Below are 17,640 nucleotides of genomic sequence, written 5' to 3'. Positions count from 1 at the left end.
GCATCCACCGAAGCCTGACCTCCCGAGGCCCTCTGGAGCGCTACTTTCACCTTTTGTGGCTGTTCTTGCCGCACGGACGTGAGAAACACACCTGCACTCCTCTCCCCAGACTTAGGAATTTCTCCCACATCGCTGATGCCTACGTAGGATCATGGCATGACTCATACAGTACAATAGTAATGGGATTAGGCTTTAATAAAAATTCTCTTAAAGATCTATTCTTTCTTAAAGTGACCAAAAAAAAAAAAAAAAGGCATCTGGGAAGATAACTGGGGCCTTCTCATTGCTCGTGGCCGCCGACCCACGGTCTTCCCACCATGGCATCACCCACCTGCTCCCACACATGAGCGTGTGGTTTTGCTGTGCCTTTGAATCCTGGGCTCATTTGTTAACAGAAGGAATTGTGATCCATCCTATGTTCAGGTGATACTTCTTAGTGAAATCTAACTCGCTATTTCATACAGAATCTCACACCCCACCCCACCCTGGCACTATCACCCCTTACCCTGTTTATTTTTCTCGGCAGCAGTGATCTGCTAACAGACTTTATCTATTTACTTGTTTATTGTGCTGAGCATGTGTCTTCCCATGCTAGAACGTAAACCCCACAAGGAAAGATAATTGTTTGTTTCCTTTATTACCTACCCCCATGGGCCTACGACAGGCCTAACTTTCGGTAGGTGATACATAAACTCTGTGGAATTAGTGCCTGTTCTGTCAAGGGGTGCTGCCTCGATGCTTCACTACTGTAGAAATTAATCATCAGGCAATACAAAGCCCAGGAACTAGTCGACGAGAGATTGCACTGAGAAAAGACCGTGACTTCCTCCTTTCTTTGCATAAATATTTCTAGGCCACCAACGTAGAAACTTCCCTCAGCTAGACCCCCCAAGTTCTGCCTACTGAATTCTGCCGTGGTGGGATTCTCCTCTGCCTGAATGTTTCACTTTCCACATGATAAAACAGACTTAATTTTTGATTAGATTGTGGTCATAGGGAAGCCTGATGCATTTTTTGAGGATTGTGGTCAGCGAACATCTACGCAGACTAGGACAGACACTCCGGTCAGAGCCCCGACGTCGAGGATGCTGACGTGGGGCCGGGAAGTAAGGAAATGATATCTAAGTGGCTTTTCCCTAAGACACTTAGAGAACTGAATACATATTATTTATATTTAATGATGAAGAAGCTGCTGGCAAGCCAACAGCTGGACGGATTTCTATTAAAAATATATTAGGGCAATGATACTGCTGTGGGCACTCAGACACCGGAAGGCAGAACATCGGGGCCCCAAACAGGCACTCCCCTCCTCTTCTCCACTGACCTTCACTGGCCGACTCCCTTGCCGCTGCCCATAGGCAGGCGCTCACGGCCTCGTAGGAGGCGCTCAGCCGTGTGGTGGGGTCCCTCTTTGGCTTGGGTGGAGGCTGTTTCCGCGGCGACGGGAGGCCACTGCTGTCATCCAGGCTGGACACCGAGTGCAGGGAAGGAGACCGGGTGGATGGGCCGGCCAGAGACTGGATCAGGCCATCCACCGCCATGGGTACCGGGATGGAGGTGTACTGGAAATGCCTGGGTCCACCCTTGTCTTCGGCTCTTGGGGGAACAACACACAAACAGCACCCCACCAGAGGGGCCCAGATGCATTATTCAGATGGTAACAATGAACCCGCTCAAGCAGACACAATCACACCGCGGCCGGAGGATTCATGGGTAGCACTCTGGTTAACCCGGCATCCAGAGAGAGCGGCCCAGCCTTCTGGCCCCAGCTCTATGATGAATGAGCACGGGGGAGATGCATCACGGTGACTTTTTCAAAATCTCACACAAACGCAACCCTTCTGAAGGAGCGCCCCGTTTTCTATCAGGCACTCCCTGAATGAATTTTTCACACTCTGATTATTAAGCAAGTCAGAAAACCAGAATTTCAATCTGAATGATAATTTCGGGGATGATAATATCCATCTTAATAGAGAGTTACTGATGCATCAAACGCAAGGAGTTCATCATTGCCCGTTGGCAAAGAGCAGATACTTGACTTAAAACTGTCAAAAGTTTACATTCCTCTTGCGCGCCCTCTCTCCCCTTCCTTCTTCTCCCCTCATGTAAACTCCGTGAACAAATCATTTCATTATGCGCAGAATTATTATTTTTGTTCTGTTACTTCATCTGGTTGTCCAATGCCAAGCGAACCGCCGCTGGGATCCAGTAACTAAATAGAAAAACATTCCTTCTTCCCTTAATTTTACATCAGGCAAATGAACACGTAATCAAATTGGGAAATTGGGGTGGCGGTTTAGTGCCTGCCGTGAAAATAATAAATATTATTCTGGGAGTCAGATAAAATGAATAGTTATCCGGTCTAAAAAAAAAAAAAAATTCCTTCTGGCTTCACATGTCAATGTAATCATGTACTAGTGAGATGTCAATGCATTCATTTTACAAGGAGTCTCCGAGCATTTGTTCTTGTAATTATATCTTTGTGTGGCAGAGCACCAGCCGGGCTGGGATCTACCACAAGGCAGAGCCAGACACCCATGTAGAAAATGAACTAGCTGAAGATGAAAGCGTGGCACTCAGTGAATAATTTGTTTTCCCTGTAATGTTTAATTACAGTTTTCCGTACAAAGGGAATTTTTTTCAGTATTTAATCACTGAGATATTTGAAGCTAATTAGCGAGAGACACATCACCATTTCATCTTTAATAAAAAATCATTTGACATAGGCATTGAAGACGAAGGGGAGTCGTTTTCAATGGGAAACAACCAGATAGCGCCAAGTTCCTGCGGAAAAACAAACATCTGCCCGACGGCGAGTTAGGACCCAGGTCCCTGCCCTCCCAGGGAGGGCGACTGAGGGCCACGGGTGTCCTCGTCATTCACAGACAGGCAAGAGTGACAAACTGGAGGAGGACCAGGTTGCCTCCACATTTCTATTTCGAGCTCAGCATCCGAAGTGAACTTTAAAATCAAAAGCTTTCCCCCAAACCTTCCGTATTGGCGAAGAAAATGTGACAGATTACTAAGGGCAATATAATACATACAACCATTGATTTCACTACTTTTCTGCTTTCAGAAAACAGAATATACCATTATGCCCATTTGGGGGGTCAGATTTCCAGAAGTTTCTACGAGTCACCCTTATATACATAAGATTTGTATAGGGGCACCTGGGTGGCTCAGTCGGTTAAGCGTCCGACTTCAGCTCAGGTCATGATCTCACAGTCTTGAAGTCCACAAGTTCAAGCCCTGCATCAGGCTCTGTGCTGACAGCTCAGGGCCTGGAACCTGCTTCGGATTCTGTGTCTCCTTCTCTCTCTGCCCCTCCCCCACTCACACTGTGTTTCTCTCTGCCTCTCAAAAATGAATAAATGTTAAAAAGAAATTTAAAAAAATGGACTTATATGAAGATGTCAAGCACCAAGTTATATATTTTTGCTACGACAGAAATGTTAGCTGCCTTGAAACTTTGGCCTTGAGATGGTAAGTGATACAAGCATCATAGGGGAAGCGGTGATTATTTCCTCTGGCAAAACTAACACATATAGCACCTATTGCAAGAAAAGAAACCACAAGAGGGGACCCTTTTAGATCGCGAGGAGGTTTCAGATAGCAAACTGTGCATGTATCCACTCTTCTTCCCGTAACCGCTGTCATGTTTGACTGAACTTTGCATTAAGGGCTATCGGAATTTTCTTGGCTCCACGGATCAATTACAAAGGTAATTAAAGTTGCATTCTATCTGCCTTTACCTTTTGGCTCCTTCCTCTGGCTTGTTTCTGGCTTCCGCCTTCTCTTGATGGTGAGTAGCCTTCATTTCGTTCCGGAGCCGGTCATTTTCACGTGCGATGTCGGAAGCGTTCTGAATGACCAGGGCATCGTAGGTCTTCAACCCCATGTCCTCTGTGATCTGCAGGAAGCTGTTGATGGACGTGACCTCTCGCTGTCTGATGCTCCTTTTCTGAAGCAAGTGCTGGCGTGCTAGAAATCCTCTTATAACTTCCATAAAATAACACAATCAGGGGTCAGCCAGAGGAGCAGAAGTGAAACCCCAGACGTGCAACAAACAAAAGTCACAACACATTTATGTTTGAGCAGCTATAAAATAAGACCCGTTTGACTCAGAATAAGAGTTCACAAAACATTCTAATCTCGTATTTGAAAAGATATCGAAACCCAGCAATGATAACACTAGACGCAAATTCCTTAACTCGAGTCCTGACACGTCCACACTTCTTTCCCTAACACAGGCTGGATGTGATGGACTGGATTAAAGTCAGAGGGCAGGAAGTAGGTTCAAACCCCAGAGAATTCTGCAGTGGGGCTCCAACTGGACCATTTTAGGACCATTATGTCAGAAATGTCTGAGGCTTATGGAAGTAGTCTTCTGACATATCACGTGATGTGTTAACCAGGCCGTGATTAAACTCCTAGAAAAGCTAACACTGCATTTAAGACATTGGTTTTCCCTTGAAATTATAGATCTTAGAACTCAAGCAGATCCTTCTAACCGTAGAAACTTAGAATTGGAAGGGACAGCATCCTAAGGTCACAGGGCCCACACGGGAATCCCTGCACCTGTCCACAGCATCCAGGGGAAGGGGTCATCTAAATCCTCCCAAGCACACGGGCTCCCTCTCTCACTTAAATGCAGAGTCTGTATGTAAGACTCTGGAAAGATATTGTGTAGAAATTTAGGATGTCCTTTCTGCTTTCCGGGGATATGGAGCTAGAAAAATGTGTGAGAACCGGGAGGAATAAGTGGGCGAACATACTTTGAAATCGTTAGCCTGTCACTAACTAATGGTAAGACTTGCAAATAAAGGTAGTCATGCCCACCATTTTAAAGGTACTTTTCATGTGTTAGACCTTCCATCATCAAATGCCAAACCCCGGTGATAATTAATACGCCATTAGGTCCATTTTGCACCCAAAGAAAGAGCTTAGTGAAGTCAAGAAAACTTCTCTGGGTAAACACGACCAATGAACGGGAGAGCCAGGATTCAGCTCTCCGTGCTTACATGAGAAACTCACTCCTCTCCCTTTGACCATACAGACGCTGCCTTAGCTCTCCAGAGAGCAGAGCCCCAACGGAGGAGTCATAGCAAAGCATGTTTGTGATTCATGTGAGAAGGTGCGTTCTAGCAATGGGCACAGGGTGTAAATGGAGAAGGGCGTCTCGTGAGAGAGGGAGCCCGTGTGCTTGGGAGGATTTAGATGACCCCTTCCCCTGGATGCTGTGGACAGGTGCAGGGATTCCCGTGTGGGCCTTGTGACCTTAGGACGCTGTCCCTTCCAATTCTAAGTTTCTACAGTTAGAAGGAGCTGCTTGAATTCTAAGATCTATAATTTCAAGGGAAAACCAATGTATGTAACAAAGATGCTTTATTTTTCTTTATAGTGCATGTCGGGAGCGGGGAAGGCCATAAAACACGAAGTGTTTTAAAATATTCCCTGGCCATAGAAGAATAAATGTGCGGGTTTTTTATGATACTCATTTTGATGCCTTTACTTGATTAGAAGGTGGAAGGAAAGCTGGACACGACTTTCCACAATTATAGCTGCAGAGGCAAATAATGATCAGACATCCAAAGTGCTTAAGGTAGGGCTCCTGGGTGGCTCAGTCGGTTAAGCGTCTGACTTCAGCTTAGGTCATGATCTCACAGTCTGTGAGTTTGAGCCCTGCATCGGGCTCTGTGCCGACAGTTCAGAGCCTGGAGCCTGCTTCTGATTCCGTGTCTCCCACTCTCTCTGCTTCTCCCCTGCTTGCACTCTGTCTCTTTCTCTCAAAAATAAATAAACATTAAAGAAAAGTAAAATGCTTAAGGCTTTTTTTTTCTCCCCCAAATGGCAATACTAAATGTTTACCTACTCTGGAATGCAGTTGTATTAAGTGCAAAACAGTCATGCTGAACTAATCTAAAGGGGAAAAATATTAAGCCATAAAAGGTACTATCAGACTTTCAGGATTATAAAATGCACAAGTGTTAACCACGCGATGGGCACGTTGAGAGAGAGAAGGATAAGAATTCAAACTGGTCAGTTTGCTCGCTCATTCCTGTTCCATTAAAACAATTTGAGACATTGACTTTGGAAGGGTGAAGGTGAGAGTATATTCCAGATGTTTAATCTTGTGGAATAAAGGGAAGAATTAATGTGGCTCGGCTAGACTTCTTCTGCCCCAGGGAACAGCAGCACTATTCTCTGCACGCTCATTCACCGGGGGTCTATCACTCTGCCTCCGGGGGACACCATGTTCTCACACTTCATACTGGCGGCCTTTAAAAACCCTTTAAACATGATATAACAGTTGCTCAAAATTGGTGTCTTTAATAAGAGGCAACTAGGAAAAATGAATTTGCCACAAATCAATATTGGTCCTCTTGCTGACAATTTAAAAGACTGCTTTTATACACTTAACAGCATGGAGATCCTCACAGACAGCTTTCCTCCAGGACAGAAGGAACACAGAGGGTCCAAAAGAAGCTTCCATGAGGAATAATTTAATATTAAAATGATTAACGTTACAGCTTTCTCCCCAACGCCCCCCCCCCTGCAACATTTACAAAAGAAAAATGAGAACGCTTGAAAAACTGGAAATAACTCCAAATTACATACATTTCGAGTAAATTTCACACTAGCAAAAAGTATGGAAGGGGCTGTTCCAAGAGATGTAAAAGTAAAAATCAATAATTAATGCTTTGCATTTAAGAGCCTGTAATTTTAAAGCTGCTTTTATATCCATTATTTCATTTATGTAATCTGGAATTACAGTTTTTATCTTGGTGCCATTTTTTTTTAAAGACCTGTCTCAATTTTGATCCCTAAAGGTGAAGGAGTGTCTAGATTTCTGCTTGTTTCTTCAGTTTTGGGTCAGGGGGGTCAGCTTAATCTTTGCCGTTAAATACAGGAGACCTTTCTAGTGAGCATCCCTGATGGAGGAAGATGCATGTTCTTCTAATTGTGATGTAGGAAACTTTCCCGGAGAATCTGAGACCCTGCTCTATGGACGAATAACATGCCAGCATAGGGACCTCCATTGGCTCCACAGCTCAGGTGTTAGGGCACTGGTCTGGTCCATGGGACCTCCCCAGCCCGGTTCTAGCTGAGGCTGCAAATGCAGATTCCGATTCTCGAGGTGGTGGGGGCCCGAGCCTCTGCATTTCTAACCGGCTCGCAGGTGATGCTGATGCGGCAGGGGCTCAGATCGCCCGGCAGGTGGCCATGTGGGGCTCACTGGCCTGGGGCCCCAGCCTTTCCCTACACAGATGAAGGATGACCAGACTGTCATAACCGAGAGAGGAGCCAGACTTGTCCAGAGCTGGGGGGAGGGTCTGCCTCCGTCAGCTGGGGCTCCCCACGCCGCCCGGCTGACCTCCAGGCTGGTGAAAGTGGCTTCGGGAGACCACGCAGAGAACCAGCCACTCGACCCTGCGGTTTGGAGGACACGGGGGCCGTGGGCCTGAGGTGGGTGCTGGCAGGCACTGACTGCCTGATGGCTCTGCTGGGAGGGGACGTACCTGTCGGGGTCCCAGCCTGTGTTTCTCAAGCACCAGCCTGCTTGTCAAGAAAGAGATGCCTGCTTGGAGTCCTCTAGAGAGGCTTGTTTTAAAGCACTGTCTGTGGTGGCTGGGGCTAAGGGAGAATTACAAGTGACTGTCCCAAGGGGAGCTCATGTCACTTCTCAGGGAGGCAGTGCACAGGAGTGCTGAGGTGCTCCCCTGGGCTCCAACAGCCTTTCAACGCCTGCAGCCCTTCCAGAGAGACCCTGTGCCGGACCGCACAGGTGCCGTTCGGACAGAAGAGCAGCCCCGTCCCCTCACTCCTCCCTCTCTGTCGTCAGCCCCAAGGGTCCACACACACCTGCCCGGACAGGCTGAGAGCCATGCCCACGCCCCACCTGCGGGGCCTGAGCTGGCCAAGAGGGATGGTTTCACCTGGAAGGGAATTCTGAGCTTCGAACGTTACTTGGACTCGACCTGCCAAACTCTGATAGTTCAGGGCACCAGCGTGTGGCAGGGCTTTCTCTCATCAGAAAATGATGGGACCCCTTGGAGATTTCAAGCAGGGGCTCCATGGACAGAGGCTCGGAGAGAATAAAACCAGTTTCGGACTGAGTTATGCTTGTGCTGGACATTTCCAAAGATAGCAGGGAGCCAAGCTCATGTCAGCAGGTCCACCAAAAGCTAGCATGTCATTTCTCCTTCTTCAGCCTTTCTTTAAATATTTATTCATGATATATAGTATAATATAATCATTAAGCAAATTAAAAACTAGTATCTAGTAAGTACATATGCTTTATGGGAAGCATAGTGAAGATTTTTCGAATGTACCCATTTTCAATGGTCACTTGGGTTTTTATAGGAAAAAAAAATCTTTTAAGTTTTTAAAATTAAGTTTATTTATTTGTTTTGAGGGAGAGGGAGAGAGGGCGAGCACAAGCGGGGGGCAGAGAGCAGGAGAGACAGAATTCCAAGCAGACTCTGAACCGTCAGCGCAGAGCTTGAACTCACGAACTCATGAGATCACGACCTGGGCCGAGATCGAAAGTTGGACGCTCAACCCAGTAGGCCACCCAAGCGCCCCTATAGGTACAAAATTCTACATGGAATCTCCCCTACAGCTAAAACGATGCTGTCTGCTATCAAAGGTAACACTCCAATATCCTTGTCACTTCCTAAAGGAAGCTAAGTGTCAGGGATTTCACCAAGGCATATGTAGAATTATGTAAAATGTGGTTTGGTGAATTTGTCTGTTCTGGTCCTCCAAACTCCAGCAGCATATACCAGTGGTGCTGACGGAAATGAGCTAGGACTGTGCCTCATATCTGCGCCTAAGTGCCACACGGCGGATCCCAGTGTGGATTCAAAGGTACATCTTCCTGTCCTGTGCTTTTTGAACAGATCAACAAGCATGAATATTGGCCAGGGGGCGGACATGTACATTGCAAGAAATGAATACTCTCTCTTCCAAATTCCGATTGAGGTGAAAATTTGCTGTAAGATTTCAGATGAAATGACCACCACATAAAGTATGTGCAGTGCGTGCTGGTAGAGAGCTGCCTGAGCCTGAGTGTTTGCCCGGCTCCTTGAAACTGCCCACGCACAGTGTCACGGAAGGGGCCCGCTACCGTGTGGATCCCACCGACATTTAACTCGAGGCGCACTAAATGATTCTGTATCTCATGACTCAAAGACGTTCAGAAAGGTTAGTGTGTAATTGTTACCTTTTTGGCAGGTTATAATTTTCCTCTGCAGCTGTAGGCACAAATCATTGAGCTGGCCGGCGTGCCAGTATTTTAGAAACACTTTTCGGACTCCCATCTGAAACACAAACAGCAGGGAGACATTAAACAGCATGAAGATGCCAAAAATAATGATGGAAAACAGTCAGGCAAGAGATTTTTCCAGGAGAGGATTAGAAGGAACAAAGCTAACAAAATTAATGCCAGTACATCTTCCTTAATTTTTTTTTTAATGCGATTGCATTCACTCGCAATCCCAAAGGTTTTATTCTAATAAGTGTGTTTGCTGTGTGCACACAGGGTCGCTAATGTTTCCCAATGGCCGCACACTGGAGTTGGGACGGCTGCCCCACGCAGTGCCGGTGAGAAACACTGGCCTCGGTTCCAGCAGGAGAGAAGACCGTTCCTGTCAATGGTCAATGAACGCTCAGATCACAGAGTCAGAGACTTGTCCTCCCTTTACGATTATTTTCCTTTTTCAACTCAAAGCAGGTTGAGTCCATGAAAAAGGAAAACAATAAAACAAAAAGACCAAAACAAACCCAAAAAACAAACAAAAAAAACCCAAAACCCCGTAACACTGACATACAGAATTGTTGCCACTCTTTGTTTCCACCACCCCCTATGTGATTATAAAGTGGGTGTGTAGATGACCACGGTTGTAGAGATGTAGCACAAAGGCAAAAGTCTCCACAAAGCCATCGATTGGCGAGAATCTTCTAGGTGATCGTGTGAACAGTAACACAACGAACACTTCTCGCCAGAGCTTTGAAAAAGCATGTCGCCAAGTCGGCTTCTACAAAAGCCTTAGCGGTCTGCAAGCTGGTCTGGATGCGCTGCGATGGAGGAAGGCAGCTGTCAGAGAAAAGTCTTTAAAACCACAGAACAATCGACCACATCCATCCATTTTTAAAGACATCTTCTTGTGTGTTGTGCATGTTTTCTACAAATTCGCAGAATTGAGGTAGGTGTGAGGAATCCCTTCACGACGTAAATTCCCACAGCCTCTTAGGGGAAGCAGGCGTGAATAATTGCAGAAGAGCCCAGTAAGGGCTAACATGAAACGCCGCAGAAGCTTGGAGGGGATCTTCTGCTAGATTAAGACAAAAACATCGCTTAGGCAAACCTTGTGATATGTTCATAATCACATTCTCAGCACTGGAGACAAACACCGGCGCGATGAGAAGACTAACACGTGTGCTCCCAAGCATGAGCTGGGGACATTAAAATGCTAACACCCTCCAGCCCCAGCATACATCACAATGACACCCGAGGCTTGCACGTATGCACACACCATTAGGTACTGGAAGGGTTTATAGGTCAGACTTGTCTCCAGAACGCTTGGCCAGAGGTGGTTTGCGAAGCTTTTCATATGGAAACAGAGTTATTCCAAACAGATGTTGTCACCCGCCCCCCCCCCCCCCCATCCTTCCATCTAGCTGTCCCCTTCGCCATGATCTGTTGTCTTAATGAAACACGCAGTTGTGCAAGAGATTGGGGCCTGAATCTTGCATTGTGGCGGTCAGGGGGGTTATCAGATCAATGGGGAAAGTTCTCAACTACTGTCTGGCTTCAGAGGCTTCTGGTTGACTGGGTGCTATTCTTTGTTTAGTTTTCTTTTAGTTGGTTGAAATCTGAGACAGTCACCTGGGTGGGGAGCTACAGAGAGTTGTTACTTCCCCCCCTCCCCCCCATTGTATTGCCATTCTCTCTCCCTAGTTATTTTCCATAATTCATCATCTTTTTTTTCCCCCTTCCCAACTGCTGACTTATTTTGGCAGTCAAGAGGAAAAGCAGTTGGTACTGTCTGTGGGCACTGCGGAACAAATCTGTGAGACAGGCACTGGGAAGGAGGGAGCATGGCAGCTTTCCGTTCAGCGCTGACTGCGGTATGCAACTCATTGTGGGAAACTTCATCGCAAAGGCAAAATTCATGCAAACCTGGGTCCCCGAATGAAACTCCAAAAGACTGATAGCCTGCAATACTACGCAATGGCGGGGGCGGGGGAGTCAGTAATGATCACTGGGGGGACTAATCTATGGTGGGGGGGGTTCAACATGGGCAAAAGACCTATGGAATGGAATTAAGAGAACTGGATTCCACTCTCTTCACTAAAAGGAGACCCCGGCTGGACAGGAAGGGAGTTGGGTGGGATGACAAAGATCTCTTAGAGTGACATTTCTAATAGCCATTCAAAACACCAAAGGAGGTTTATTTTAAGATTTATGCTAGATTGGGGGGGGGGCGCAAAGGAGGATGGTCTCAAGGGGCTCACAGCGAAGCTTTTGGGGAAGATCAGAAGTAAGAAAAAATGACAGAGTTGTGTCCCAAGGACACCAAAGAGGAAGAAGTGATCAAGAATGGTATTAGGTGGGATTCAATGAGAACCAAGTTATCTAAGCCATGTAGTCCTGAAGGATGGGCAGGTACTCTCCAGGGTGTCTAGGGATAGTGGGAGAAGATGAATGTGGGACAGAAAAACCAGCTGTTCCTTTCCTGTGAACAGCAAGGGTCAGAAAACTATCTTGGGGTACAGCTGCATTTATGGCGATAAGGGAAGAGGCCATGCATTGTAAACAGTGGCCACCTCATGAAGAGTCTTCCAGGGAAAATTGGACATTTTCCTAGGAACAGTGAGGATGCACTGGGAGATTTACAGAGGTTCCTAGCTAAATTTCATCAAAACATATTTTTTAAATTTTTTAAAAATGTTTTTATTTATTTTTGAGACAGAGAGAGACAGAGCATGAGCACGGGAGGGACAGAGAGAGAGGGAGACACAGAATCCGAAGCAGTCTCCAGGCTCTGAACTGTTAGCACAGAGCCTGACGCGGGGCGCGAACTCATGGACTGTGAGATCACGACCTGAGTTGAAGTTGGATGCTTAACCGACTGAGCCACCCAGGTGCCCCTCATAAAAATAATTTTTCAGATTGTATTAGAAATTTATAAAGTTCCTTCTTAAAACTGTCTGGAGAATGGGTTGTCAGACTTGGCTTTGGGAGGTCCCTGGTGAAGTGGGGCAATATAAGGTCATCAACGATTTGGATTTGTTGTGGGTCTGTTGGCCAACTCTTACTTATCCTTCACGACTGAAATCAAACCCCACCTCCATTTTGATATCCATGCATCCACTTCTAGTAGGGCTTTGATGACTTCCATTTGCATTCCCATAATATCCTACAGATGATTCTTTGTTTCTCTTATTATATTGCATTGCATATTTGCCATTATGCACATATATTTAATCTCCTGAAGAATATGAAGATATATTCTTGAACTTCACAAGTGGTAAGGATGTGGGGAGGGTTAGATTCAGATTAGAAACAGAACATAAGGAATTGTGAAGTCTTGGTATAAGATGAGTCATAGCAATGGATGATAATGTCTTCAAGGATGAAAATAAGGTATGATGGACAATGAAGGCAGAAGCCGACCCAAAGTTATTGAGTAAGCTGGAAATAAGTCATGGAAGCCAGTAGGTGACAGAACACATGATGGGCGGGGGGGGGGGGGGGGGGAGGGATAAAAGGAAAAAGAAAAGTGGGGTGAAAGCTGTCCACAAATGGTTTAGATGTAAGACAGAAGGTTGGGGAGCAATGAGTCAGCTGGCCCCGTTCCTCCACTGAGACAAAGGAAGTGAAGAAAAACTGAATCCTTGTAACAGAGTATTTTCAGGAATGTCCAGGTGTCAGTTCACACAAGGAGGCTAAATTGGAAGAGGAGTAAATATGGATGTGGTAGGCTTTTCTCTCAATGTATTAGAGACGTCCCAGGACCCGACAGTGGCTAGTTAAAGAGGGGTCTGAGTGCTTCACATGGCAGATCTGCATGTCTCCAGGCAGAACAAAAGGAGTCCTTGTTGAGATCCACGGATTGGGATGATGGCAAGGGAGGAACTGGGCAGGAATGCGAGCACGGGGCATGTGAGAGGAGCAATGCTAGACAGACAGATGCTCCTCTGGGAGCCAGAAGGACAGTCCAGCCCCCAAAGCTCCTGGTGAGTGGGTATAGTTATGCCCATGAAAATTCTCCAGAGGTAGAGCCGAGGGCTTTGTAAGTGAGGGAAGCTTCTGTGCTTTCGGTTCAGTGGGAGGAGGCGAGGACGGAAGGCTGAATTCACATCACAAGTATCCCGCTAAGGCAGAGCTGAAGACTTGTGAACGTGGCTGTGTACTGTGCTACCATCACATTTAGATGGGCTAGAAAATTCTTCTTTCAGCTGTTTGGGTACACTTTACACATATCCAATGGGACCACCCGCCCACCCGCCCTTCCTTCCTTCCTTTCCTTCCTTCCTTCCTTCCTTGTCCTTCCCTCCTTCCTTCCCTTCTTTCCTTCTTTCTTTCTTCCCTTCCTCCCATCCTTTCTTTTTTCCTTTCTTTCTCTCTTTTTCCCTATATATATATATTTTTTACCATGTAATTTATTTGTGGTTTGGCATTATTTAGAGACACTCATTGGTATTTTAGTATTTGTTTGAATTTGCTGGTCTTTTAGAGATACCACGTTTATAGTAAATGCCTCTTCTCTCCTTAAAGAATGAAATTAGCCATTTAGTAGTATTTTGGATTTCTTTGTCAGAAACTGTTTTGAATAACACATTTTAGTATTAAGTCCTCTGCTATCGCTGATGCTAAGAATTAGTAGGACATACATCTAGGATTCTTTTTTTTTTTTTTAATCAGGAATGAATCTAGACAAGATCACATGAGTTCTAAACCTTCATTGTCTATTAATGATGTTGACTAGGAGAAAAGCGTTGGTCTTTTTTATTTTTTCTATGGAATAAGTTCACGTAAAGTTACTCTGTGATCAGCGCATTAGTGTGCTATACCAAATCCAACAAATTAGGCTTCATTTGAATGCAACCGAATGTCCAGATCACCTACATTTTAAATTTTGGTTACATTCTCTTAAAAGAAGGTGTTTCTTAGAGAACCAGAGAAACAGAGAGGTTAAAACATTCTCCTACAGAGCCCTTTCCCTGTGTGCTCCCCAGACACAGACTGTTCTGATCTGAGATTAAAATGTTAATGTCATTCTGACTCCTGTAAAAGTAAACCATCTGTGAATTATAGTCATTGCTATTTTTATTAGAAAACCATTAGGTTTTTTCTTTTTCTTTTTGAAGTGACAGATTTTCAAAGATTAAGCACAATTGTCATTGATGACTTCGAAAGCTTCAATTACTGTTACCGTTCTCAGGGAGTTTTTAGAGGTGTTGGCTGTGGGAGCTCAGACAGCTGCTGGAATGGCATTTCCATGGAGTGTGGGTGGCCTTGAGGCTGCACGGAGAGAGGTCAAGGGAACCTCCGAGGATGGCCTTCCCCCTTTTCTCCTTGTCCTCCTTCTCCTCATCACTGAATGCTGCCTCCTAGCACAGAGGTGCGGGAAAGCAGAGAGGAGCCAAGCTTGGTGGCAGAGGCTGCCCTCCAGTGTAGTAGAGGGACAGGCACCCACGGTTTCCATGGCAACCCTGCATCCTACTGGCCTTGCCCTTTTAGGAATGTCCCGCATTCACTGACTGGGAGACCCACCGGCAAAACTATCTTCAGAGCGATCTTTCTACACATCAAGCTCATGTTACATTCATGCTTATAATTACTTAAGAGTAGGTCATGATTTTCAGGATAACGTTCAAACTCTCGAAATGCTTATTAAACTTCTCATAGTATGGCTTTACTCAACGCATTCAGATTTGTCTACTCTCAAACTACATCCTGTTGCTTGCTGTTTCAAAACGGGAACGTGTTTTTCTGCTCTGGTTTCACGTATATGATTTCTTTTTCCTTCAATGCGTTTCTCTAAAGCGTCTACTGGATAAGCCCCTATTCATCCTTTAAAACACAGATGACTTGGTGAACTCTAAGTTTAGTGTGTCCCTTACAACAATGAACTCATTCTAACAGCGATCCACATCACTAATGCACCTTGTATACATCTCTGTAATACTACCGAGTTCCTGTTTTTGTCATTATTTGTATACCTGTCTGAATATTCCACGTGACTGTGAGATATGGGTGGGCTAGGACAATGTTGGAAAAATGTAAAGGTCATGAGTTACATCTATTAAGGCGAAAGAGATAAAAGTAAATGGAATACGAAAATGAAGAAAGTAGAATTTCAAGAGTGATTTTAATGGACACTAACTGTACCATGAACTCAGATATTAAAAATATAGTTCATTTTAAATACGTTAAAAAAACCTAAGTCCATTTAAACTATTTAAATGCATTCATTTTGTAAAAACGCATCTAATGCAAAGAGCGAGACACAAAGACGCTACCTTGCACATTTCTGGTGCCACCACATTTCTCATACATGATTATCTTAAGCCGAAATCTAGATTTTATCTCATAATTCTAGATTCAGTAGTAGTTTATAAATAAATAGTAGGTCGGGGCTTCCGGGTGGCTCAGTTGGTTAAACATCCCACTTCGTCTCAGGTCATGATCTCGCAGTTCGTGAGTTTGAGCTCCGTGTCCAGCTCTGTGCTGACAGCCCAGAGCCTGGAGCTTGCTTCGGATTCTCTGTCTCCATCGCTCTGCCCCTCCCCCGCTCACCCTCTGTCTCTCTCTCTCTCAAAAATAAAATGAAACGTTAAAAAAATTAAATAAATAAATAAAGTAGCTGTTTATCAATAGAGAATTAATTATTTCCCTGCCTTCTGGCCACCTTCCTGACTGTCTCCCATTTATTAATCTTCCAGAAGCCTTCAATGACTCCATATTGCCTAGAAACTAAAATGCGTATCTTTGGGTTTGGCATTCAAAGTCCTCCATAATATGATATTTGTTCATCTCTGAAGAGCTCACACTTTTTACTCTTCTACAACAGATGTTACTGACAGTTATTTTAACTTCTCACACACTCTGTGAGAGCAGAAATCCAACGGGAGACTTCTGTAGACACTATCAAGGGCCAATAGCATTCTTATGCTTGGAATTTGTATTGAATAATGTTACTACTGCTGTCAGCATTATGGCAGACACTGTCCCTCTACATCTATGTCTATAATTATTGAAATAGCTTTATTAATAATTACCATAAATTATTTTTTAGTAATAGTTTATGTGAATGCTTATTTTTTTGCTACAAACACGCTTTATTTTCATTATTACTGACAAAGAATTAATCCTTAAAAATTTTAATCTCCCTTACTTTAAAAGCATTAGCATTATTCTAATAAATATTTGTCCCATTTAAAGACAAGACATATAATGTTATAGTTGCATCAACAGTGGTCATCTTTCACTGTAATATTAGCATTCCCAAAAAAAAAATGCCTGGTATCTCTCCAAGTGCCTACCAAGTAGGTCTGTTCCCAGACTTAAAACGGGTTTCTAGACAGCAGGATGAACACCACACTCTTCCTTTTATGTGTTTTGATGTCTGCATCACTCTCCCATCAGCCTGGTTTTCCTTCCTGCCGATCTGAGGATGTCATTGTGTTCCTCTGAAACACACTTCTTCCTACTTTTACCATGCAAAGCACTTTCTGTGCCTACCACGTAATCCCTTTCAAACAGAAACAGCTTCAAACTCCAACACCTCCACATGCACACCATGACCAGTCCTGCACACATTCGTGGTTTTGTGTCATTTTCACATACTCTCAGGCACATGGTATCTTGTAGCTTTCCCAATTTTTCTTTCTCTTATTTATTCATCCGTCCTACCAAGTGTCTGTCCTCCCCATCTATTTAATCATTTATTCATCCATCCCTAACTCCATCACCCATCCACACATCCATCCGTCCCTCCATCCAATCACCCACCCACTTATCTATCCCTCTGTTCATCCATCCAGCCACCCATATATCCATCCATCCACCCATCCACCCATCCATCCATCCATCTACCCATCCATCCATCCATCCACCCATCCACCTACCCATCTATCCTTCCTTCCTTCCTTCCTTCCATCCATCCATTCATCCACCCATCCTTCCATCTGTCCATCCGAACATTTGCCAGGGGCTTTCCCGATAGCAGTCACCTTGCCAGGCTCCAGGACCACAAGGACAAATAGAATATAGTCTATCCTTTCAAGAAGTTCAGTAAAACAACCATTTAACTAAAATTCATCTTCTCCAGGCTAAATTCACACATTTCCCTGATTTGCTTCTTGGATTCATTATATTTATAAGGATGGGCATTATTTTATGTGTGTATATTTTATTATTAATATTTCAGTATTTTACATTTTTCATGGTAGCTTTGAACAACTACCAAATGGAAATATTCTAATGTTCAGCCTGGCTCTGAATGTATTTTTAAACATCCTCAGAGGATACATTTATACTAAAATACAAGTTCTCTTTGTTATAAATAGACTATTCTTGAAGTTTAACTTCAACACAGAGAAGATAATTACAGCCACACACATCTA

The 17,640-nt window shown here is 44.6% G+C and overlaps 1 protein-coding gene across 3 annotated transcripts in view; it reads right to left on the bottom strand.

Moving 5' to 3' along the window:
- MYO16 (myosin XVI) overlaps positions 1-17,640 on the bottom strand; it is a 615,829-nt gene that overhangs the window by 74,550 nt on the left and 523,639 nt on the right. For all 3 annotated transcript variants that reach the window (XM_042930188.1, XM_042930181.1, XM_042930176.1), the window contains exons 29-31: positions 9,227-9,323; positions 3,753-3,999; positions 1,325-1,596 (exon numbers count right to left, since the gene is read on the bottom strand). In XM_042930188.1, coding sequence (XP_042786122.1) covers positions 1,325-1,596; positions 3,753-3,999; positions 9,227-9,323 — 616 coding nt within the window. The remainder of the gene's footprint in view (positions 1-1,324; positions 1,597-3,752; positions 4,000-9,226; positions 9,324-17,640) is intronic.

This window comes from Panthera leo, chromosome A1, assembly GCF_018350215.1.
Source record: "Panthera leo isolate Ple1 chromosome A1, P.leo_Ple1_pat1.1, whole genome shotgun sequence".
Lineage (NCBI taxonomy): Eukaryota > Metazoa > Chordata > Mammalia > Carnivora > Felidae > Panthera > Panthera leo.
The sequence above is the reverse complement of the archived record's forward strand: the minus strand, read 5'-3'. Positions and strand labels throughout refer to the sequence as shown.